This window comes from Merops nubicus, unplaced genomic scaffold (genome assembly GCF_000691845.1).
Source record: "Merops nubicus isolate BGI_N331 unplaced genomic scaffold, ASM69184v1 scaffold7491, whole genome shotgun sequence".
NCBI lineage: Eukaryota > Metazoa > Chordata > Aves > Coraciiformes > Meropidae > Merops > Merops nubicus.
Genome location: NW_008588942.1, coordinates 98762 through 125815, shown reverse-complemented (window position 1 = coordinate 125815; position 27054 = coordinate 98762). Strand labels below are relative to the sequence as shown.

At 38.5% G+C, this 27054-nt stretch overlaps 1 protein-coding gene across 1 annotated transcript in view; it reads right to left on the bottom strand.

Annotated features, from left to right (window-relative positions):
- PARD3 (par-3 family cell polarity regulator) overlaps nt 1–27054 on the bottom strand; it is a gene marked incomplete at its 3' end in the record, with an annotated part of 183209 nt that overhangs the window by 61691 nt on the left and 94464 nt on the right. Inside the window, exons 11-13 of the mRNA XM_008949412.1 lie at nt 17657–17845; nt 16997–17167; nt 5855–6005 (exon numbers count right to left, since the gene is read on the bottom strand). Of these exons, the coding sequence (XP_008947660.1) occupies nt 5855–6005; nt 16997–17167; nt 17657–17845 (511 nt within the window). The remainder of the gene's footprint in view (nt 1–5854; nt 6006–16996; nt 17168–17656; nt 17846–27054) is intronic.

Here is a 27054-nt window from a genome sequence, read left to right as displayed (position 1 = left end):
ATATAGCAAAACTTGTATTTCCATAGCATAAACTGCTTCTGTGGACACATCAAATATTTTCACACTGTAGTTTTACTACAGGTATGGAAAAAAATGTGTAGAATTGAGAAAAAGAATTTTTTTCCTGGAAAGGTTTGAGTTACCATCACTACCTTAGCATGCGATTACTAAAACCCAAACAAACAAAACCTTATCCATAAAGAGCTAGACAGAATCATCACTGCACTAGATAAGACATTTTGTTTTGCTTTCCAAAGCAGAGGAAACTGCCTTTGGAAGAGTTTGTTGAAGAAAGCTGAAGAAACGTCTGGACTAAAAAGGTACTGCATGGTGAACATCTCATCACTGTCAAACAGAAATGAATGTATTCAGTTTGCATAACAGCTGATTTTTGCCCAGCAATAGCTTCTTTGATGGACAGGTTAATGTTTAGCCTGGTAATGTACTTCTTTCCAAACATAATGCCTACAAGACTGTTAACTCTGTAGTTAATAACGTCTCCAAAGAATTGATTGTGAAAAGGTATAACCTTGTGGCATTCGGCAGATTGAACTTCCCATTTGAGAGGCTACAGTAATTGGGTAACATTTTTAACTTTTCACTACCCTTTTTTATGTCTGACAAGGGTGAAGACTGACATTTTAATGGTTGCTTTGGAATTAAGGAGAAAACCCATCTGACGTGCTTATGCTTTTCACTGCAGATGAAGCTAAAAACAGGTGAAAGGCTTCACCTCCAGCACATGGTTAGACAGGGCTCAGCAACGGACTCAGTGCATCCTTTCTAGAGACTCAGCTGGAGTGGACACAAAATACCCTTGGAGAATGCAACTCGGCAAGTGTTGTGAGAAGCATTATAAGGAAACATTAAAGGTCCTTTCCAAACTAAACAATTTGATGATTCTTTGAAACATCAAAGGAACTTCAAACGTAGTAATCATCAGTATATTTGAGTGATCTACAAATCTGAGATGCTGCTCAAGCTGTCTACAAACCTGTACAAGACAGTAATTTTCCTTCAGGCTAGAAAAGTGCTATAAAATTTAGACACTGAATACACTTCAAGTCCAGTTTTGCATATATTAATTCAACTTCAGAAAGGCAATCTATAATAATATAAACTGGTTTGGACCGTGTAATAGGGAAGGGAAAACATTCTCCCTTTCAAGTGTGGCTCATCTCAGGACAGTGAGGCTCAAATTTCTTGAACAAGTTACCAATCTAAACAAGCATAGCCTCAGGACCATACCAAACTATGGTGTAAGCAGGGTTCCCACCTGTCTGCACAGAAAAAGAAGTCTCAGAGTACCAGTACCTGGCTGGTCTCCAGGACTTTCAACTTAGAAGGAAAAATACACTAAACTGCACACTTCAAACCTATAATAATATAGACCTATAACACATGAGAAAATAGTTTGGACCTGAATTTAATCGTCAACACAAAACACTCCCAAAAAAAGCGTGCATAAACAGTACGTAATGAACAACAGGCTTACTCATGAAGAACCCAACTATTCCAGCTTCATTTAAATCTTGAAAATCCCTGAAATTTGGTTAATTTGTTTGCTGTGGTAACTTGGCTCCCATACCATGTACTCGTCCACAAGTAGATGTCCTTTCTTGTTCTGACACGGCAAGTGATTCCTAACTTGCCTGACCAACAAACCAACAACAGCTACTCTGTGATGAAGAATTATTAACCAAAATAATAAATAGAATAATAAATTATTGAAATAATAATACAAGAAAATAGTGATGATGATGACAATGATAATAGTGATGACATTTCCTACAGGAGGTATACAGGGAATTTCTCAATAAGAAATTAGAACTTTTCCAGTTATTGATTTTTTAATTTTTCACTAACAGCATATTTGTTCCCAGCAATATACCAAGCTTTGGCAAAATTTCCCATGTACTCATATCATCTGATTTTCCAAGCTAGACATAGGTAGGATTGGGAATATTTGTCTAGGGATTGTCTAAGGATAAAAATGTCTCCACTATATCCAGGCTTTGGATTTCAAGAGTGCTTCAGATCTGTCAAGACTGTTGTAGCAGATCACCACATTCTGACGAGAATCCTGACCAGGGAACTGCATTCTGCTTGTAAAGGCTTATTTTCATTTCATTGACACACACACTCTACATCTCTATATGATTTTTTTTTTCAGTAGTGCTTCCTCCTGATTCTATCCTTAAGATAGCAATTATTTATGTAGAGAACAAAGTATTTCTTGTTGTGTAGGAACTATCAAATTTTACAAAGTTCTGGGGGATCCTTCAGTATGAAAAGCAGATTTCAGTGCAAGCTATTGTTATTCTGTGTACCCCCTGATAAATAACTTCTGTTTAGTCACTGTTAGCAACAAAACCCACCGTGTTCATAAAAAAAATTATCAGTAACCAGAAGAAAGAGATGAAAGAGGACTTTGTACTAAGCTGTTTGTTGAATAAAAATAATTTATATAGACACCAGCTACGTATATGCGTATTGTAAAACTCAGGAGCATAACAGATGACATAAAAGAACGGTGTATCAGAAGAAGGGACTTGAATTTTTAACCACAGAGCCACACAAACTAGCATAAACCTAAGGTTTTATTATAGCCATCTAATTCTTAGAGGAAAAGGTCCAATTTGTGTAAATAAAAACCCACCTTATCAAAACCAAAAATATCATTCCCTGAAAACACAAATCAGTATCTCTTGTCCATCATAAATTTTCAGTGAAATATTATGAAGTGAAAAAGCATAAGAAAATTTGTAATAGCAATAATAATAATCTGGAAAAGCAGATGAACCTAAGAATCATCAGAAACATGAAAAGACTCATGCAGCCTTTTTGCAGTAAGCAAACATTATTCTACATAATTTAAGTCACGTTCTAAAATTGGTATTTCATTCTCACGCTCACAACAAGGTTCTGACAATCAGTTCTTGTTGTCAGTTACGGACTGAAAGACTAAGGAAATTGTCTTAAATGCCTTTCCTGAAAATTACATTACATGTATTTAAAAGAAACAAAACACTTTTAAAAGTTTTGTTCCAACTTGAAGCAACAACTGAAAAGAGCGGGCATTTTCCAGACCTTCAGATTATCACTTTTGAAGAGTTTAATTTAGGAAGAAAGGAAACTGATAATCCATGAATTTTATCTGAGAGTGAAAGAAGACAACCTTCTCCTCCACACATGAAATCAAGCTGTGACCTCCTCACCACGAAGTACTGAGAGTACTAAAAGTTTACATAGTTAAATTCATTGAGGGGTAAATAAAAAGACATCCAATGATTCAGAGAGCCCATAAGTCAGAGGGCTCCTCGAGGCGGGCAGAGCAGCCCTGCTCAAAGGGAGCCAGCACTGCACAAAGCGCTCCTTTTGGCGTGGTTTCATGGTCAAGACCAGCATGGGAAGGTACAGACCTCCAGTCTCCCTTAGATTGTTCTTAGGACTAATCCTTGCTTTTAGATCAATTTTCAAGAAATGAGGAAAACTGTGGAAGAGACACGTAACACCACACATACATTCTCAGGAAAAAAAGTTCTGTTTTGTTGGTTTTGTTTTTTTTTTTTCTCATTATCAGTGCTAATAGGACAAGAATTCCACTGCATAATAAATGATTGAGTCTTACAAATGTTGATTGCTCAGAAACATGAAACTGTATCTCTCTTGCAACAGGTAAAGATATCTCTCTCTGTTGTATGGTACTGCAAGAAAATATGCATTAAATAATACCACAGAAGGTTATATGCAGTTTTAACTTAGTGGTACTAATTAATTCAGGAAAAAAATAGCTGACTGCTACCTTAAAAACAGGTTTTAACACGACAGCTCTGTAAAGCTGCTATGACTGCAAAAGGGAATGACCCAGTCCTGGCAAGTCCAGTTTTCAGTAACACTGGACTAGATCACATTTACTGTGAGGTTCAGGCACAATTTGATTTTCCAACCAAGGCATCGATGGATTTAAGTCACAACCCGTCATTCTGAAAACAATGCAGAAAAAAATTATGATTCAGTGGAAATGAAAACATCAACTTAGGGTTATACAACACTTAAATATGCAGGACAGGTTGTCTGTTATTTTTTGCCTTTTTTTTTTCCCCCATGTCTACATTGCAGAGGTATCCAAAAGTGTTAGATTTTAAGAGCTTTGGGAAGTTTTTTTTCTTTCTTTTGTTGAAACATCAGCTTTTGGCTACTGCTAAAGTGATGATACCAGACTGATAAAACACTAGTTTGATTTGGCATGCCAAATCCTGCACTCCTTTGATGTGGAAGTAAACTGCATTACTGACACACATGCACACAGACCCTCTCAGAGTTTCTTCTCCCATCACTGGACAAGGTGTTTAAGCGATAACGTGTTAACGCTTATATGAGCTCCATGTGTAAATCCTCCACAACACTGATGGAAAAATCAGAAGGTAGTGCTTTGAAAATGTTTTATCTTGACACCATAAGAACTAGTCCATTCTATGGGAGAGCAGTATTAAAGAGTTCAAAATATTTTATCACTTCTTAAATTTGTGAAAAAATAGGGTTTTTTTTAAATTGTTCTCTTTAAGAGCATATGACTTTGGGTGGAAAGGTTTCGTGCTTTGTGGATTCTCAGGTATACAATTTTTCTTCCGAGTTGCAAAAAATGTAATGCAATAGAACAGAGTATGGTTTATTTCTAACTATTCTTGCCCTAACGCACAGTAAAAAGATAAAAGACTTAACTGAAGAAATATCTTAAATAGCAAATGTGTGGATTTTCACAGAGTTTAACAATGCTATTCTGTCACCACAAAGAAAAAGCAAACCCCAAAATTAAAAAAAAAAAAAAACACAAAACATTTAAAAACAAACAAGCAAACAAAAAAAAAAACAACAACCCAAAACCAGAGTGAAATATATGCACAAGTTGTTGTAATATATATACAAATTGTTGAATGGAAAAAGCCTAAGTGGTCGACTTTTATTTTCTAGGGTTGAAAATCAATCTGAAGTAATTAAAAAATAAATTCAGTCTTGCTTCATATCAGGTTTATAGCAGCACCCTCTACTAAAATCTCTGTGTATCAAGCACACCAAAAAAAGCTGCAGATTTAATGGCTATGTTTTGAATGTTTAAAACTTGTGAGTCAAGCAGGCAATCATTGTGTCTTCTGTCAGGTACTTTCATGAGCTGCTTTTTGTGTTTAAACTTGAAAATCCTTTCAAACTAATCCCATCCTAGTCAGTAAATCCAACCACTCCTGTGGCAACACAAGTCTTTATTACCTAGCTCTGTACATCGGAAGCTGGATTGCTGCAGAGCAACTACTAATAACCTAATACCCACTGGGGCCATGCAGCTGGCATGGCACAGAATCTACACAAGGGATGCTTAAAATTAGTTATGAGGTTTTAAAAGTGGTGTCCTGCAAAGCAAAAATTAAAACAAACTAATGAAATGTTTTAATAAGCACAAATGGATGCAAGTTTGCCTTCTTTGTTTTTTGTACTTTAGTATGACTGAAACAGAGAAGAAATGCCAAAATTAATCATAAATTCCCATGAGTCACTGACTTTCATGTAAACGAAGACTCAACATGGAGACCAGACCAACCAACAATTTGCTGTCCCAGATCAGACACTGAAAAACCATGTTTTATTACCTGCCACGGGATACAAAATTCACTTTATAATTCCCGTTTGACTTTCTTTCTCACATTAACTTTCTTGTGTGGGACAATCTTCAGTCACTTTTTAAGTTGGTCAGTGCAACCTCCACGTTCCCCGATTGCCCCATAACACATGAATCACCCTTTGTTGACTCACGAGAGGAATGAGACGAGCCCCGGCAGGCAGAGCTGATTTGACTCACCCATTATCCTACTCAGCGCCGCGTTCCTCGTGGGCGACTCGCTGAGGCCCTCGATCCCGCCATAGAGGGAGTGGGAAATCCTCCGCTCCCGCTCATCCAGCAGAGTCTCTATGGGCAGCTCTGGCCCAGAGGGGCTCCCAGGTGACTCCAGCTGCACAGAGAGAGGAAAAATTAGCACCCAGGGTCCATTTAGCAGCATGGGGGAACTGTCATAATTTGCCTAAGGCCTAGACCTGTCTAGGCGCCAAATGAGCTAGAAATCCTCACCCCGAACAAATATAATTTGCAATGACAGCTCTGCTTAATGATCAACTTTCTAAGCCACTTTATACTGCACCTCCCATGGTGCCCTGTCAATTCTCAAACCACTCAGTAGAAAATTGGTGAAAAAACCCATTGCATCTGGGTGTCTCTTTGTTGGATAATTTCTTAAGACAGTTTTGGCTTTTCTCAACACTATGGGGCAGACGGCTGGGCTGTTTTTCCTACGCTGACAGCCTGTCAGAACAAGGCCCCTGTCAGCAGTGCGGAGCAGGAGCTCTATTTGGAATTGGGTGGCTGGTGCTTTTTGAAGTGTTGCAATTTGCTTTCAAATGTAATTATCATGGAAACCCCATCACATGTATTAGTAACCAATATGTAAACACTCAAACATTTTGTAGTTCATAGGAAAGGCAAAAAAAAACCTGTCCGGCTTCACAGTAACTCTTACTTTTTTGCTCTGCCTTCCCTGGCTGCAGGGTACAGAGACCTCACATGCATTGTTCTGTCTGGAAGTTTCCTTGATCCCTGGTACTGCTGCAGCACCCAGGCAGAGCCATACAAACCAGAACTGGCAAAACCTGAGGTGCCCACCTCAACCCCAGCTCAGTGGAAAGCAGCACCTTTGCAAGGCCAAGGTGGATTTAGCCTCGCCATGAGCCACAGGAAGCTCTGCTGACAGTGCCAACACAGCCCCCAGAAGCAGGGGAGTGAGCGCCCGTGTGCTCCGCCGTCAGTTCGGATGCTCAGTTTGTCAGCACCCCGTCACTCACCGCAGAGACAAGTGGCTCCTCACATCACCACCCAGCCCTTACACCTTCCTGGCCCTAAAGCTCTTGGTTCACCTGAGCTCTAGCATCCTGCTGGCTACTCAGTAATGCTTTGCCAAGGAGCTTTGGCAAGAGCATTAAACCAATTCACCCTAACAGCGCGAACTGAACTCTATTAAAAGATAAACAAATATTTATACATAGATGTATTTTGCAGGGGAATCATATGAGCTCACACATCAAAGCATTATCTGGCCTCATCAACATGCCTCTTCATATTCAACTGTATCATTAAATCTCAAGAACAGTGTCTTTAGGCAAATCCCACAGCATATATTTTATATGTACTGAACTACTGTAGGCACCAGATATCACAAGATATTGTGAGCACACTGCAAATTCTTTGAAGTCACTGGGAACTGGAATTGGAAATCCTTACTTCAAGGACTGGTCTCTAACTTTAGAACATAAGAGTAGTACTTACAATAACAAGTAACATGTTTGTTGATTGTTTTTTTCTTCTTTAAACAGCTGCCTATTATTAATCACTCCACCCACAATCCCCAGATGACTAAGAAATGTATGCAACAAAAGGTTTTGTAAAAATCTGCTTCAAGGGCTACAAAGCACTCCGCTGAAGTCTCCACAGCAGAGGGGCTGAAGTCAGCCCAACGGACTAACAACTGACTTCAGGTGCTGGGATAATGCCTGGTACGTGGAGGGGCGGTGGTCTGTGAAACACTGCATTACAAAGTTGAGGAGACCACGACTAGGAGGTCGCGTAAAAAATTATTTTTTTTCTGTTCAAAGCCGTCCTCTGTTTAATATAAATGAGATATTTAATGAAGTTCCAAATTGTAGACTTATCTCTCCCTGTTTGATAAGCACCTGAGAGATTTACTGCATCGGAGGGTCAACACAATTACAATTGGAGGCACGTCGAGCTGCAGGAGAATAATAAACTTGCGGTGCAAGTGAATTAGACTCAATAAGGTTTAAATTGTGAAATGAGGATTTGTTTTATTAGCTTTTTAAATTGCAGATTACAACTGACAGCTTTACTGAAAAGTGAATTAAACAATATTTGTAGCTGCTGCTATAAAGGAATCTAAAGCAAATTCAAAAATAATAGAAAAGTTAAATTCTGAAACACTGTAAGAAAAAAAAAACACAGCAACATTAGACTGCTTGAGAGCTTAAACCTGCATGATAAAGGCATTAAATGATGAACTAACCTTTATTTCACTGCCTTTAAAGAAGGTGTGAAAATATCAAAGTGTTTTGGGATTTATTCTCCCAGTGCTATATTGATGACTTTATGTAACAAGTGTCCAGCTTTTAGTGAGCCATATCACAAAGTCCTTCATGTGACAACCCATCAACTTTCAGACTCATTTGTAGGAAGGTCTCAAGAGATTTTCAGAAAGAAACTGACAGGAAGAAAGCTCTGAATTGAAGAAATATAGAGAAATTCACTCCTGGTAATGCAGCAAAGTACAGGGTAAATAAAAGATATAGCAAAGGCTTATGTTAGATGGCCATGTTTTATAAAGTGAATCACGTATTTTGTCATTTTTATGGGGAAAACTTTTTGCATTTTTAATTAGCATCTCAAAAGATGGGTTTAAACAAAGGCATCGACAGCCAACTACACAAATATTTTACAAAAGATACAATGCCTTTTATAAAACAGCAAAAATTAGACAGCAATTACACAACTGGCTTTCACAAAAAAAAAAAAAGTCTTTTTTTTACATTGTTCATGGGAAGTGTGTATAAGAATAAATACATTGAATTTGGAAACTGTGCTGTGGGGAAGACAAAGAGACCAACAGTCCAAAGCAAGATTTCAGTTCAAATAAAGACTTGTTCTTCCTGATACATTTCTAATAAAGACCTTGAATTACATATTCCAGTTCCTTGCCTTAGCTGATATCAGTGCTATCTGCTATAATTTAATTTAAGTGATAAAGTGTAGATAATATAAAGAAAGATATATGAATTCCTGACCTTTGTTAAAGGCCTGGCAAGGAAAGGAAAGCAAGCTGGGCAGCAGCTCGCCCTGATACTACCTATCAATAGCTGCCCCTAGCAGGAGCACTTCTTGGTGTAACTGTTCAGAGTCACAAACCAGTTGATATTGGACAGAACCACTGAAGATTAGTCCAACCACTTTTCGAAAGCAAAAGCAGCTTGTCCAGTTGGGGTTTGAACACCTCCAAGCACAGAGACTCCATAACCTCTCTGGGCAAGCTATGCCAGTGGTTGGCCACCCTTTCAGAAGCAAATTTGTTTCTTATGTTTAAAGAAACTTATTGAATTTCAGTTTGTGCCCATTGCTTCTTGTGCTGGCACTGGGCAGCACTTAAAAGTTCAGATGGGTCATCTTTACTTCTCCCACCAGGTGTTCAGAGACCCTGGTAAGGTCCCCCTGAGCCACCTTCTTTCCAGACTGTGGAGAGAACCCTCTCTGGGTGTTAGCACTGATATATAATGAATTATCATATTCATAAAAACGCATTAAAATCTCACAGGCTACAGACTGCCTGTAGCTCCTTTACTGTCCATTCTCTTAAAGTAAAAATAGAAACAAGTGGGTTTTTTTTGTTTTGTTTTGTTTTAAATAAAAAAGGTCTCTACCCTGGCCCTTTGTCATTCAGATAAGAACCAGCTGTTTGCCAAAGCACTGTCTGAACTAGCTAGCCCAGCTGTGGCTTATCTAGATGATAAAAGGAGAACTAATGTGGTCCTTTTTACTTAAAACACCACTATCCATCCTATCTGAAGTTATGCACATAAATATTGAAAAAGTTTATGCACAAGAACATTGCCAAAATATTCAAAGCATAAACTTTTTTTTTTTTTTGAAACACACAATCATCAGACTTCCTTTTTCCTTGAGACAGTAAATTGTCCAAATACTGTCATTCAAGCTAATGGATCTTAAAGAAGGCAGTATACAAATTTGCTATATATTACACTGTATCCAGGGTACTGAAGCTTTCTGTCTCATAGAATTATTCTCCAGGCTTTCTTTTTCCTTTCGTATCTGAGTACTGTGGCTAAAATGACCACAATGCTTCAGAATCCTTCTCAAATAGAGATACTTTCACAATACTACTACCAATATTAAATACGCTTTTCTTTGTTGCCACCCAAGTTGGGATCCTGATTTATGGATAGATTTTGAAAGATAAAAAAATGTAGGTAACAAGTCATAAAAGGGTGAGGTTTGATTTGCATGCACAACCACGCACTGATTAATGTAAAATTAGCACAGTATTTTTAAGAAATAGTGCATTCTTGTTCTGCCAATGTTAGAAGGCAAGTAGAAGACAAAAATTGTTTTCAGAATGGTGGGACAAAAAACATACAGCTTTATAAAATGTAGTTTGGTCATAAATTATGGGATATGGGGAGAAACCTGGGCCAAGATGGAGCTTGCAAGTTGATGGCATGGATAGAAAAGAGATAATGGAGAAAAAAGTAAGTAAAGATAAATGGGGATAAGTAGAAGTGCAGAACATGACAAGATATTACAAAATAGAAAATCATGTGCATGCTTTCATAACAACTGGCTTTATAAAATATTATTGGACAGTTTACTATTAGAAGTTTACCTAAATACACACTGAAAATCATGCACCAAAAAGGCCACCAGAGGCCTAAAATGAGACCATTAACAAGTCCTGTATTAGAAGCTCAGGTAACATGTGCCACAATAAAACAAACAAACAAACAAAACAATATAGCCCAAGAAATGAGGGGAAGAAGGAAGAACATGAAAGAACATAAGCAGCACCCTTCAGAGGATGCTCAGACTGAAGGTAAAATGTTCACCAAGGACATCAGACATAAGAAGGTACCTAGCGAATCAGCTGGACCTCTTGACAAGAGTGAAAGAGGCATGGAGGGGCAAATCTGCAGCAGGGAAGTTCAATGATTTCCTTGCCTCAGTCTTTACTGCTGAAGATACAGGGGAGCCTTTCACACCTGACCTCGTTCTTTGTCACAAATACAGACAGGAGTGGCATCAGCCAGAAAAAAATACACAGGAGCATTAGATCAAATGGATAGGTGGGAAGTTAACACCACCCACGTTAGATGGTATCCTCCCAAAAGCCCCGAAGAAACACAAAGGCGAAATTGCATAACTGCTGGCCAAAAAGTTCAGGATACTGTTAAAAATAGCCATGGTGCCAGAGGACTGGCTGTTGCCTAGACAGGATCTTGGGAACTACAGACCAGTTGTTTGACCTCCTTCTGGATAAAATGGTGGCATCTGCAACAAAGTGTAAGATCACCAAGTGTGACAGACATGGGTCTGTGGAGAAGGCAGACATCCATGGGGAAATCCTGCCTCACTCACTGGATGCTGGAATTGCACAAAGGTGCCACTGAGCTCTCTAAGCTCTCAGGCAATGAAATGAATGTGACATATTTGTATTTTGAAATAGCTTCTACCAAGGTTTCATATCAAAGGCATTAAAGAAACTAACTTTTCATAGGACTGGACTAAGTTTTCACTTCCTGTGTTGAAATCTGGCTAAAGTACTGGACACAAAGATCAATCTTCAGGATGGAGAAAAGCCATCTGCAGGTTCCTGAGATCAGGGCTAGAAACAGCTTGGGCTGATGAGTAGCTTTACCAATGACTTGGAGAAGGGAGCGAACAGTGAAACCATTGTGTTTGGAGAAGATGTTAAAGCCTTTTCAATAGTTAAATGAAATCCAGAAGGTCATCACAAAACTAATCTAGCGAGATAAGAAAAAAAAAAAAAAAACAAACAAACCTGTCGTATCAATTTCAAGGTAGATAACTAGGTAATGCATGTGGGGAAAAATGATACTGAATGTTTTATACTTCCACACATACTGGGGGGGGGAAGGGGGAGAGGGGGGCCATTTGCTTGTTTCCTTTGTTTTAGGATGAAACCACTCATTTGCAAAGTCTCTCTCACTGATCTGTCTACCAGTCAGTTTATTTAAACCGCCAGTGAGGTCCTTATCTGGACGGTCTGGATTCATGATTGTTTCTCTGCTTCATGATTTGCTCTGTTTTCAACTCAGCAATTGAAGCAAAAATGAAGAGGCATGCAGAAGGAAATGTGGGGATCTGCAAATCATTTGCAAACCTTTGTTTTGGGCAGCTTTGACAAGATATTAATTCTGTCAAACAAGGAAGACAGACAAGAAAAACCCTTGAAATCTCTCATTTTGAGGAAAATGGTGATGCTCTCTCTCCCTTAATGGCAGACAAGTGCTGCCTACATGTGACATGAACAGAGTGTGTGCAAGCAATCTGTGCCTCTAAGCTGTCCAGGTTGCAGGACTGAAAAGAGCAAGATTCCAAAGGTAACAATTACCTTTATTTTCATGAATCAGCACATGCTGCTGCCAGCTGCACGGATCTGCCTGACGCTCGTGCCCAGGCGCTCCGTGTGCATTATGACGATACAGCCAGCAGCTGTTTGCCTGTACAGACTAATCATCATAATATCACTAATTAACAGAATACGGTGCAAGGAGCGCCAGTATTTCTCCTTGAATCTGAGTCATTTTTAAAGTGTCACCTTTGAGTTAAAGATCTAAGAAGCTGATGGCCACATCTTCTAAAAACTGAGGTGTTAAAATACTGGTCATACATGAATATCAAGTCCACACTATTGTTATTTCTTCCAATTTTTGCCACTGCATAACTTTGGAAACATATCTTAAAGTCTCTCAGTGCTTATATAGGAAAGTTGAAGAGTCAACACACAATGCTGATACCAGAGGGAATGCTGAAAGTTGAAAACACAGATTAGAACAGCATATTTAACTTTTCCATAGGTAGAGGTGGGGGGAACTTTAGCTATATCCAAATACCAAACTAAATGTTTTTGTTACACTTATCTAAAAGCATATATCATACATTCACTGTGTGATTTTGTCTGGAGTGGGTGGTACTGAAAAAAGCTTTGCAAGGTTTGCAGTGGTGCCGCATACACAATTAACCACAGTACTGTACTCTGTGTAGATGTAATGCAAACAGGAGAAAACTTAAGATACACAGTTTTGGCTTGGAGTTCATTCATAACTACCACTCACTCCATGCTTATATCAATATTTACTACAAGATAAAACCTGGGTGGATTATACTGTATCCTCTGTTGAGTCAATGAAAATTCTTTCTACAGGCAACTATTCAGTTCTGTAAAACCACAACACCATAAAAACACTTTTTACCTTCTGGGAAGTTTGTGGTCTCTTTTGTGTTTACAGTTATGTAAGCAGTGATGATGTAAATGATCTCCTGACTACCCCTCTGAAGGCAAGATAATACTCTTATGGGTTTTATGTACATTTTTATTGTTACTGTAATTGCTTCGGAGGTTTAGTCTACAACATGAGAACTGGTGAAGCTGTATGAGAAGAACGCTGGCATGAAAAAGGGAGTATCAGAGGTCACTTCATAAAGTTGTGAAACAGTTTCATGCTCAAGTTAAGTAGACTTTTACTTTTGAAAGAAGAAAGCTTTCTGCCAAAGAAACAGCTCCTCTGCAGCAAATCGGAGGCAACTGTCTCTGCCTCTCTAAACCCAGGACAAAAGGGATTGACCTGTCCTCTCTTCTTGACAGCACCCAAAATACAAAATGCACACGAAAATTCTGGTTTGAACAGAAACACAGAGAAATGACACTCTGTATAACCATGCTGTTAAATTAATTATCCCTCCTGCGCTGGTATTCTTAAGGCTGATTATGAAAATGAAATATTAAAAACAAAAGAACAGCATTCATAGTAATAACTTTCTTAATACCTAATTAATACCTTAATACCCCAGGGCTCTCAGCCCTGACGTCGTACTGCAGTGCAGGACTGGCCGTCCCACTGGAATGGTGCAGCACAAACACTGCTGCTGGCCATGCCCAGAGGGAATACAATCAGCCTTCTTCCACTTACCTCTGCTTCTGCAAGACTAACAACAGTGCAAGCTATATTTGTGTCCATAAAGTGGGCACATACCATGCTGAATCAACATAGATAAGAAATCAGTTGAACAGGATCTTTTTTGTTGCTGTTATTTTATCATGACTACTTTGGAGAATCAAAAGAGAGAGAAAAACACTAGGGAAATACCTTCTCAAAAAGTAAACCTATCTTTCTTGTCTTTAAGAAAAAACAGTAAAACCCCATTTCTGAGAAACTAGTGTCATTTAGACTGTGGAAAAGGTGGCTGAGGGGAGACCTTATCACTCTGCATCTACTGGAAAGGAGGCTGTAGTGAGGTGGGGGTCACTCTCTTTTCCTGAGCAATGAGTGATAGGAAATATCCTCAAGCTGCAGCAGGGGAGGTTTGAATTGGACACTAGAAAACTTTCTTCACCAAAAGGGCTGTGAAGCACTAGAACAGGCTGCCCAGACAAGTGGTAAAGTCACGATCCCTGGAGGTGTTTAAAAGTCATGTAGAAATGGTGCTTAGGGACAGGGTTTAGCACTGACTTGGTAGAGTTAGGTGAATGGTTGGATGCCATGATCTTAAAAGCCTTCTCCAGCCTAAACAATTTTATGATTCTATCCTAGAAAAAGGTCTGATTTATCAAGACAGCGTCTGCCCTTCCAGTGCTTTACTTCTAAGCTGCAAGCCCCTGAATTTGCTGCCAGTCAGATGTCTTTTTTTTTTTTTTTTCCTAATATTCAAAATCTTTGCTGAGTCTGTATGCTAGGCTGGTGAAAGCTACAGGACTATTCCAAGGGGACAACACGGCTACCAGTGCATCCAAGTAACCTACGTTGCTGAATTAAGCGTAAATCTAACTGAGGCTGCCAGACATGGCCCATTGCTGGTGCTCCACGGGAAAGTGAATATCACTGCAAGACTCAGCTGCACGATGCTGCTCTCCAGCTGGGTCTCAGGTCACACATCCATTACTTAGTGGCTAATCTGACTGAATACCGGACTCTCGTGTGCTACTCATACAAACTACATGAATAGTATTATCACAACGTAGCAGTACTATATTAGATTAATAATATCTAAAGTTTAAATCTGTTCAATTCTCAAACAAATAACTAGGGTTTAATTGCAAAGTGCCAAGAAAAAAATTCTTCTGTCACTTTTTGCTTCATTGAAGTCTGAGCATTGCAAGACTTTCAGAAAACTGGTTTCCTGAATACTGCGAGCTCAGCAGGGAAACAGCTTTATCTCTCTGTAAGTTGTGCTTTCATCATATTAAAATACGCAAAAAAGTATTGACATCTTATTTCCTTTGGATGAATGTCATGAAAGCAATAACTCCTCAAAAATATAGTTATAAGAACTATTTTGTAAAGATGATCACTACACCAATAATTGCATATCATCACTTTCCCAAATCATTATGGCTTATCTCACCAGCTTATTTCAGGGTTGGGAGAATGCATTAAAAAATGTAAAGTAGGTCCAGACAGACACAGTTCCCCACACTGCTCCCTCTACTCAGTTCAGTCTATCAAAGTCTGGTTCTAACATCAGTTCTGTCATCTTGGAGCACACATACTGTAGAATGAGCTGTGCCATTTTTTGCCAAGTGATTTCTGCAAAATAAATCACACTAAATGTCAAGCAGATGTAGGGCAGCAAACTGTTCTTAACTTGAACAAGCAAAAACTCTATCGGATTTAAGGAGCATTGTCTTTGGCTCATCATTGCTCCATCTTCCCCATCGAGCTTAAAAACACTGTCTTGATACATTTTATCTAGAAGACTTTCACTAAAAGTGAACATCTTGTACATCCTTGGGGGAAAAAACCTATATTAACCACAAAAATAGTTTAGAATATTTCACCCTTTTTATTTAGTAACATAGAAAATGCATCCAAAAGTGGATATGAATAAGGAATAGTCTCCAAAGAACAGTCTGCAGTCCAAGCTGAGAATTACGGCTAGAACACGGCATCATCAAATATAAAAAGTCAGAATTTCTTCAACACCAAGTGAGAAACTGTGCACTCAAGCTGCCTTTCCAGCAGTGTGTATATGTATAAAATACATGTGTATGTGTATTAAGCTGTGTATAAGCAGTTAATCAAGAGGAGCTTAATACTTTCTGAGAGGCTAGTGTCTTTTTCAAAAGTGATTTTCTAATACACTATGGACTGGAATTTTTTAAATATTGATTTTATGCACTAAAAACCAAACCATTCCTTTTCCTCCTAGGCAGGATCAGCTGTACTAAACCAATTGGTGCACATCATTTTTGAAGCAAGATGCTCAAGAAATAACATTCTTGATAAGGCCTTACAGGTGTTCACAAGAATGAAAGAATGACTTTTAGATATCTTAAGAACAGATGCTTCCCTAACCCACCATTCAACTGCAACCTATTTAATTCAGTGCGTTTCTCCAATTTGTCAAAATCATATTGAAGTCTAATGCAGTCCGCCATGGCACCTGCAGTCCTGCTCGGTATCGTATGCCCACATGTTCCTACTACATGACATTATTTATATTAATCTAGAAGATAAACCATTAGAAATTATGAATATGTTTCAAAACATTAACACATCAACGTTGTGCTGGAGGAGACACAAGTTGCAAATAGAATCAGGAAGAGAGTCACCCTTTCACCCTGAATTCAGTATTTCATACTTTCCAATGAAGGCCAAGAGACAACATATTTAAAACCCAAAATAACAGAATCATTTGCATCAAGTTTTGCAGAATTTTTAATTTCTTAGATAAAATATAATAATGAAGTGTAAGAGTTCCACTCACAATTAAAAAAACAGAAAGTGATAAAGAAGGAAGTCCATTAACACTAACTCTATAAACGGACGACTCAATAGGCTTCCATAAAGAACTCCAAAGAACAAAGATCACGTAAACAGTGGGATCCAATTACAAAATCAATATAGTTTTATTCAGTGTTTCCTGTTGTTCATTGATGAAAATACTCAAAAGAAAAACTTTATTGATTAGTCATAAGGCTAGCATGTCTAACACTGAAATTCAGATAATTTTGTCATTTTCTCTTTCGTTAGCTTTTCAAATATTATTTTCCAGGTCTCAGAGGAAACACGACATCTCTCATAAACACATATAACTTAGAAGTGAAAACTCCCAGTCCTGATATCAAAGGCACATTACCTCATTGCATTTACTTATTCGCCTCGCCACAAGAAGCTGAATCATTCCCCGTTTGTTTCCTTCAGTGGACATGGACCTCCTTAAGGTTTCCATAGCATCTTGATTTGTTTTGCCCACTAATGATTCTCCATTTACTGCTATTAGTTGATCGTTCACTCGAAGTCTGCCATCCTGGAAAAGGAAAGGTTATAGCCAGTTACATAAAACATGTACCAGAGAAGTTTAGTCTGTTGGAGACAAGGGGAAAAAAAAAAAAAACACCCACCAAAAAAACCCCAACAACTATGCTTAGTGCTATTAGTTTATGGTTAAATGAACATTGGTGTAATAGTCTCCATTGCAGCTACTGTAGGAAATGTCTATTCCAATTATAGATTTGCACTGCAAGCTATTATCATAACCTGTTTGCCCAAACAGAATACTAATTGAACTGCAGCAGGGACAACTCGTGTCCCTCCTGAGAATCTATGAGGGCTCTTTGAATCCCACGGTGGGCAAACATGTGAGTCTGTGCAGAAATCTAAACATCACCTCTGGTGGTGTAACTGGAAAAAGTTAGTTACAGAGCAATCTCATTCTCCTTGAATCTGTGGTTATTTTCAAAACAGCCTTATTATGGAAAACTGAGGAAGAGCAAAGTACACAGAAGTTCTCTCTTACCTTTGATGCTGCTCCACCGTTAATAATGGACTTGACGAAGATCCCTAAATCGGCATGGTTCTCTTTTGACCGGTTACCTTTGACGCTCACACCAAGTCCAGCTGATCCAGAGTCATTCAGTGGAACTTCAAATGTCAGGAATTCCCTGGTCCCATCAGGTGTGAGGACAAGCTCCTCCTCTTCTGCTTTCTGTCAGGAAGATTAGCATGGCATTATAGAATAGCATTTCTCTTTGGGAATCCTCTTCCCTCTACAGCTATTAGCATGAAAAAAACCTGCTTTTAACTACAATGCCACAATATTTTCCACAGTAATTATTTGAAAAAACATGCACAAATAGTGTATATTCAATCACCTCCAGCTGATGGCTAGATTCAGAAATACCTTATGTTTGTGTCTAAGCGCTTCTCTGTCTAGTAAAATAATTTCATCGTGTGTCATTACTGAATGTGCCATTAATACCAACTCACACGTAAGCTGCTATTTCTTTAACCAAAAGAGAACTGTATCACAAATATTTTCTTACTTGCAAACACACAGTATTTTAAAAATATCATCATCATCTGTGGTAGTTTTGCAGTCATGGGAGAAATTAAGTAAGAAAATGAAATTCAAAAATTACTCATTCACCCCACTTTGATTAAAACTAATTGTGTTAGGAAAAACAGAAAATTGCACAGCTGAGACCTTCAACAGCACACCTCTCTGCTATTGTCAGGCTTAGCATCAAATCCAGCTCTGAGTGCCAGTCTCCCTGTCTTTCACAGCTCTGTCCTTTACCTCTGTCCTCTTACCCACAGCTCTGGTTCTTCATTGGCCTCTACCCCTGCCCCCACCCCCAGTTTTCAGCCTGGCTGGGATAATTCCAGGTTTTGAACACCTGGAATTATAGTTCCAAGCCTGCCAGAGTTCCTAGCAAGGATCAGCTCAGTAACACCCTTCCATGCACCCAAAAGCTACACAAGTGCAAGAGACCTTCTGCTTCACTTCCTGCCGGGCTTGGGCTGGTTGCAGTATGGGAGTGGTGGCCCTGTGGTGTCCAAGAAAGAAAATTATCAGGCCCTGAAGTTCACATACAAGAGGCTGCTGCTGAAAAGAGGAACAGAAGGGACAGGCAGTTCACCAGCCTTGTTCCTTGCAGTAGACACTTTCAGTGTCTACTTCAAGTAGATCGCTTTCAGTGACCATCTTTCAGTTATAACAAAGTGGTTATAACCACTTTTGGTTACAACTTTATCAATTAAAGAAAAAAAAATCATGGCCTTAAAAGCAGTTCTCCAGTGGGCTTAGTGTCTGGCCTCTAGAAAGATGTTCATGAACCCAGCTGTGCTTGTTTCTTTCTCGCTCACGTGGAGGAAAAAGAGTGAGAGAACATCCACCAAAAGGTGCATATTAATGTCCATCAGTCAGTAGTTCTTCTCTGGAAGAATTAATCTGGCCAATTTCTTTTCATAAACTTAGCAAATACATCACCCTCCTTACTGACACTGATTTTATACTGACATCACTCCCATCAATCTGCCAAGATTGCTCCTATTTTTCTCCTACTCTCAGATACTTAAGCAGGACAAGAGACATAAGAAGTTAACATGTGTCTGCTGAGCCATCCTTGTTAAGACCTGAGGAAAGGCAAAGCTGACAGGCTATTCTGAAATCCAAACAGAGACTATCACAAAGATGAATGTGGAAGCCACGTGGAGTACAGCAGACTGAGATTATCAGTTTGTGCACAATCATGCCAGTTGTGTCTCCATTGACCTCGAACCACAAGCGTGGAAATATCACATGGGAAGACAGTCAGACTGCTGAGAGAACTGCAACAGCCAAGGGAAGAAAAACAGGAGCTCTACCTTGTCCCACTTGGTTAAAAGCATAAACCTTAATGTGTTCACTAACCCTTTCCCTTGCACTCGATGTTATTTGCTCATCTCTAACCATCTTTTGTTTATAACAAGTCAAAATGTTTCATCAATTAAAAAAAAAAAAATAAAAATTAACACCTCTATCCAAGTGCCATAGCTCAGCTGGCCCACTTTTGAGTCCCATTACCCAAATACATCCCTTGGCCATGTAAAACAGCATGATCTGTGCTAGCTGTGAGGAATGGAAAAGTGCACTGTGTTCACTGAAAAAAAATACTGGATCTAAAAAACACTTCTCAAATTTTGGGAAAAACTGCAACCCTAATTTTCCTGCTTGGTCACAAAAGCACAAGTTACAAGCATATATTTTGAATGCATCTTTTTCAGGTGGCTGCAGAATAAAACAGTCTCAGACAGGTGCAAGTTATGTTTTAGTTTCTGAAACACTCATCACTTTCATATTCCTTAATAAATAGTAGTAGGAATAAAATATTGTGACCCAAATGGGAGTTGAAGCCAACGCAGGATGTATGGATAAACTAACGAAGTACATAAGCTTATAGTATTTTTACTTCTGTTATCATAAATATCAGTTCTCCCCTGTCCCCCCATATTTTCTAACCTTCTAAAAAATCTGCCAGAACTTCATTCAGAGCGATTTCCCTTCCAAGGCAGAGAACTAAACTGCTTCCCTGCACAGCCTGTGCCCATCGGGTGCACTTCTATATACCAAAGGGTCAACTGGAGACAGTGATTCAGTAAGAATCTCCAAGCACTTAGGTAATGGTCTCTACACTACTTCTCTTCAGTGAGACTGAAGAGCTGCAATATCAGCTCAACACTGTTCTTAATGTGAGGCTTTTGCTTGCTTGTTTTCTACACTCTTGAATAAGGAAATAAGCTAATCCCAGGCAACAGACATCCAAGTGTGCAGGTAAAACTTGAGGCCTAAACCAGGAGCAAACTACTCCTTAGCAGCTGCACAGGACTGAGGAGATCGTGTTCATGAAAAAAAAGGAGAAACAGCAGCCTCAGCACTGGAGCAGAAGCATTGAAGCTAACAGAAAATTGCTTGACTCATCCAAAGAAAAAAATTACCATTACTGGGCTAAGGCTAAATTGCTTTAGGGACTTCATTGGGTATCCACAGCTTTTTTCACCTAAGCCAGCTTGTTTCACCACCATACCTGTGTCTGCAATTTTATGGACATGAGAAGCCTTTTGCTCTCTAGAATCTCCGTGTTATCTGTCAGCACCATACGCTTGACTGTAGATTTTAAAAAGAGAAGGCAATAGAGAGAACAAACATTCTTTTTGATATGCCACATTTTTTTCTAAGAATACTTAGAAGAAATATGTGGCTTTCAAGAATACCTGAACCATTATGATTCAAGGACGAGGGATATGAAAGTGCCAACTCTAACATTTGTGACACGCTCTGGTCGCAAAGGTCTTACTATATATGACACATTGAATTGAATACAACTTCATTCATACAGACCTTGGAACAGAACTATATAGTAATCAGACTCCACTAAGCATGTCATAAAGGAGCCACTCCCACAGAAATAAGCAGGAAGATATTAGCCTGATACCATAATATTTTGAACCAAAGTTGTAAAAACAAAAGTAAACAAACAAAAAAATTCAACAAAACCTCAAACTGACTGAAACCTGTGCTCTACAAAGCCCTTTGGAGTGTAGAAACATTACCTGTATGGCAGCTCTCCCCAGTCAATTAAATATCAGCTGTTATAAGAAAGTAAAATATGTACTGAAATTGTTTTAAACATTAAGTATCTAAATGTAACAAAACATAGAAATTCCCTAATACAGTCATAAGACAGCAAAAAAATGCAGAAAGATCTAAAATGCAGCATTTAAGGATTTGCATTGAGAACACAATCACTTCCTAATTGCAATAACTCCCATTTGATCTTGATACACTCTAAATTAACAGCTTCACTATGTCAATCAAACACCTCAACACTATTTTCATGATTAGTTGATCCGTGGTAGAAATTTATTTCTTCATATAATTTGACAGGTCAGCAGTAAACATGCAAGCAAAATTATGTACTGCAAACCCTGAACAACAAAATTCAACTCCCTTAAGATTTTTCAACACACTATGTCCAAAACAATTAAGAGCAGAACAATATTCTGTTCAGACAGTCTGCTGAGGAAAAGGTCATCTGAAATTACTTCAGTTGGATGAATGAAGCTGCTCAAGTATGTAATTTGTAATAAAAATTTGATCAGTGATAAAAATATGTGACTTTTTTTTTTCCCTTCAAGTTCATACTTAGCATCAATTTATGCTAAATGACATTTGAGATAAATTTTTCAATTTTTAAATGCAACATAAATATACTTTAAATTTAAACTTCCTGACTACAGCAAACTTATTGCAGTGGTTCAATATACACAGATTTTTAAAAAGCCCTAAGAAAAACGGGGGAAATTAATTTTCTCTTCTACATAACACTGGTTTCTGATCTGATCATAAAATCTGATTTAATTTTATAAACACCATTAAAATGAACCTTGACACTAAAAGTGCAGTAAGTTTATCTCATCATATTACTAACAGCATCTCCTCCCTATACTTTTACGTTTTAAATACTACGAAGAAATTTCTTGCTTGGGACTTCTTCACTTTATAAAATCTCATCAGGGTTTAGTCAGCGAGTAAGCAGCATGAGATGGGTGAAAAAAGAAACCTAACAGCAAAGAACAATCTCCTCCCACCTACGGAGGGAAGGAATTTTCAGTCAAGCTGGGACACGTTTCCGAAGTGACTCGCTGCAGATACAAATCTGGCTGCATTCTCTCCAGCAAAGTAGATTCTCTTGCAAGCTTAGACATGCTGTCTTCTCAGCAGCTATTCAGTCACTCAAACTTGTCTGCAAGTTACTTTGTGATTATGTATGGAGAAAAGAAATAAATTAATCACGGGACCCTCAGAAAAAAAGCCAGTGCACTCCTGTTTCCTTTCCCAGAAGCGATTAATAAAGCTCTGCATCCCCACTCCTAAAGGGTAACCTCTATTTCCCCATTCTGTATATGAGAACATTTACAGGGCTCTTGTATGCACATGTACAGGCATGTACATAAACAAACACACCCTCATATAGACCATGATGATTAAACTGATAGGATAATTTACATAACTATAGCACAAACCCTACTTAACACCTCCAGTGACCCCATCTACGCTCTTCACCTTACTTGCAACCAAATCCTGTTGTGCCCAGCCTTTTAACATCACAGCCTTAAGCCTGTTAGCCTCTGTTTAATTATTATTCTGTTAACCTATCGCCCTTTGCCTCACAAATGTGTCTTGTCTCCTTTGAATTTGTCCAGACAGAAAGTCTCAATTTCTTGAAAGATAAATCTGAACTCCCATGGACATAAGAGCTCACCAGGTCTAGGCAATGGAAGCTGTAAAAGAAAAAGGACTGGAAATTGCAAAGTCCCAGCTTTAGTCATTTGGTTCCGGTAATTGGGAATTCCAACCTAATACCACAGCCTTTTCAGGATATGTTCAATCTTTAAAAGTATTTAATACAACAGTCCTTATTTTCTTCCTTCTCACAAGGTACCTCTAATACTAAGAAATCATAACTCATATACGTAGGGAAAACAATAACATTTATTGCTGTATTATCCTTATTTTAAAACATGCATGATATGTATACAAGAGAGAGGAGATATCATTTAGCTATTGAGCAGACATCCTTCATATGAGAGATGACTCAATTTGTTTTGTCCTTCAAGTTAGGTCGATGACATTGCTGTCATCAGGCCACCTTCTAAACTGACACACAACAAAAGATGATAACTCATTTTCATTATATGCCACCACATATACAAATGTAGAATATGGAAATTGAACAGCTGTAAGGAACCAAAACAGTTTCCTTGGTCAACATGTGTTTGGTAGGGGCTGATATTTAGTACTTATAAAAATGGAGATTGATTACTGCTGGAGGTACTAAAAACAGAACAATGTAGGTGGCCTGTAACACACCTCTCTGAACTTCAGCTGAGGCCTCTGAACTGAGAGCTGATGCATCCTGCTGTGGGTAGGCATTGTAGATAAGTATAACCACAGCAGCTCAATCACTAGACCCCCAGCAGAGAAAAGCCTGCCTACTGATCCAGTAGTGACATGCACACATGCACGCTCCAACCCAATTTCCTCCTGAAATACAAGCCCTTTTTTTTTTTTTTTTTTTTTTTTTTTTAAAATCAAGCAATCGTGTCATATTACAGGTTACAAGGGCCGAAAGTGTCTCCTTAGTCTGCTCACCTAACTATAAAATTATATAGGGCTTAAACCAACTAAACAACTAAAATCCTTATGCGTGCTTTCTTCTTCTAACTCTTCCTAGGTTAAGTATTTTAATATCTCCCATATGTTAGACAAACACTAATGTATCTTATTTGCACATATACACTGAGACCCATTATTCATATTAGCTGAGTTAATATGTCACATCTGGTAAAGACTGCACTCTTGTTCAAATCAAACAGCAGCTGCTAAATATCAAAACCTACATCTGAATTCTGAATGTGGTCTGCTTTAATTTTAATCCCATCAAGAAAAAGTTTTTTGCATATTATAGGTGGATTAACTTTGGTACACCAAAATGCCAGCTCATGAAAACACTGCAAAACAGGCTCGTTACATTTCTAGTTATGTCCACTTTAAGGATCTAATTTAATATCAAAAACCATGTTCCACATTCAAAAATGTCTTCAGTTTAATGTTTCTGATAGATTAAAAAATGGTTTAGGAAGAAATTAAATGTTTTCCAAAGCAGAAAAATTCCAGCATGTGATTTTCATTTCGTATGAAAATCAAAGCTTTGCAAAAGCCCATATTTAAATGCATCCACATTTTTGTTATTTACCTCCATAAGAAAGCCATTGCTTGCCTATACTAACAATATTCTCCCTAATGCTAACACTCCAGCCTGGGCTGTCATAGAAACTGGTTTAAGCAGTTGACATTCTATGTTTCAAATCAAGTGATCAGACCCCTAAAAAGCTTTTGTTGGTTATGCATCTCGGAACTTCACACAGGGACTAGTCTGTTGCTGCAACCATAATGACTGTATTTACTCAAGTCAACATACCTCATTCCAAAATGTTGTTCCTACTCAAACTTTGTGCTCTTACTGTATGTTCTGAAACTAGTATGTGATTGTAATGCTAACCCCACAGAAGTGAAAACCAAAGGATTAGATACACAGCAGGTGTCTGCTCTGCCAAAGAAGCCTGTAAAGCTATAGGTCTCTGCACTACGACTTGTTCAAGAAACAATTCAACACCCAACACCCCAATGACACAGCTCCCTAAAAATCTTTATAGTTCTCTCACCCACTATTGGATGTACAAGATCTGGAAGACTAAAGAAACAGGTAAGAAAGTGTTCTGGAAAGCCAGACAGAAAAACAAAGTTGAAAGGGAAATAATGCCTTTGTAGAAGTCCATGGCGAGAAAACACTTCCACATGAGGCAATGCCCATATGGGGCACTGGGACTCACCCGTATCTTACTCCTATTCCAGTTGCAGACTTCCAGACAGCTGTGGCAAACCACTTAATTTCACTGGTTTCCCTGGATTTCATAGCAAGGAAGAATCAGCACTACGATTCTAAAGCCAACAGTGCAGTAAAACAAGCTTTGCACACAACCAATGAGTTTTCAGAGTTTTAAATAGGCATTTTAAGCAACAATGTGAATTTTGCACTCACCCAAATTAAGACAAGTGTTTGAAAGAACCTGATGACCCTATCACCTCTGCTAGCAGATGACCAACTAGAGGACCTGGAGGCCCCTTTTAGTCTCACACCCTGTATCTGTTGTTTGAATCGCAAATGCTTGACACAGTTGACTGATTATCCAAAATAACATAATGTTGGTATATAGGAAATAGCATAATAATGGTGAACAATGATGTGCACACCAGTGTGGCCTCAGGACACCTATGCAACACTGTCACTGAGGTAATCCTCTTACAGAACCTCTGTGGAGGGACACGTACTTGGCCTTCCACAAAATTTCTAATTGGCCAATAGGTGTTATCAATACAAGCTTTGAGAAAATGGCTAAAGCTGCTCTGCAGTGCTGCATGGAGCCAGCCTGGGTATGCCACAATGCAGCACAGGCACACTACCTTCAGATAATGGAGTCAAAACTATGAGCCTCAGAGTCAGCACCAAGCAGAGCATGACATAGAAGTTTATGTAGATTATCAGTGAAGATTCCAGGAAATTCAGACTACTCAACACAGTCACTCAACTGTTGTATTCATTATTCACTAGAAATCAACATCTCTGCTCTACTCATTAATGCCCCAGAACATGCTACTCAACAATAGAGTACCTCATATGGTAAAAGCTTGTAAACACAACAGTATCCTGCAGTGCAGTATCACACATTCTCTACCTCTTTCTTTCATATGGCCAGTGATTTGTTTCTTTTGTCAAACTTTATTAAAATTATAATCTGAAACTACTCAAAATAGCACTTAAGAAGGCTTTTAAAACATTTTAATCATCCTTGTGCCTCATATCATTAGAAGATAAAAAGGTATAAAAACAACCATCAGCAGTTATTTGCAGTATTCCTAAACACCACAGAGGAAATAACAGCATCAGCTTAATCATCAGTCAAACCTCTCTGCTTTCGATCAAATCATTCTGTATCTAATGATATCAGCACTGCTGGTGGCACAGGCTGTTATTAGTTGACATACTGCCTCAGCTTATTCTTAGACATTTGGATCACCCATTGCAGCAATGGAAATCGAAACTCTAAACTGTTCTCCAAAGAAGGTTCTATGTGAAGGAAGAGTTGCATCGACTGAATGACACAAATCTGCTATGAAAGCTGAAGTTCTATGTGCATGCTACATATGAAGTGGTGGGGACTTAACACAACTTTTGAAAAATAACTATGGATACATATCCAGTGACTATCTATCTTGAAATAAAAAAACAGCTTTTCACCAAAAGTAAAAAAAGAAACCACACACACACACTGAGAACACCACCATCTTAAAGCTGAAAATAGACAGTGCTTTTTTCCCCCCAAGATTAAGCCTCAAGAATTTTCCATCCATTAATCAATATAAATTATGCCTTCCTATGCATTTCCTATTATATCTCTCATATTCATAACACAGAAAGTTACAAAGAGTGTACAAAAATAACTACGCATGAGTTCTAAAAAATGCCTCTGACCAGTAGTATTGCCCCATTCCTATAAGTGACCAATTCTCTCATAAAAAATGTAGCTACCCAATCTGCTCAGAATCACACAGTGAAGTCTACGGCAAGAAGAGCAACTGAACCCAAAAATGCTGATAGGTTTATCCACGACATTTTCCTTGGATTCAGAAAAATCATGGTGACCAAAATGAAGTTTAGATAATAACAGGAGTGTTTGAGTTCTGAAGAAAATAAAAAACAATCCCATTTGCAATTTCTATCAGGGCTGCTAAACATTTATATATTGTTCCAA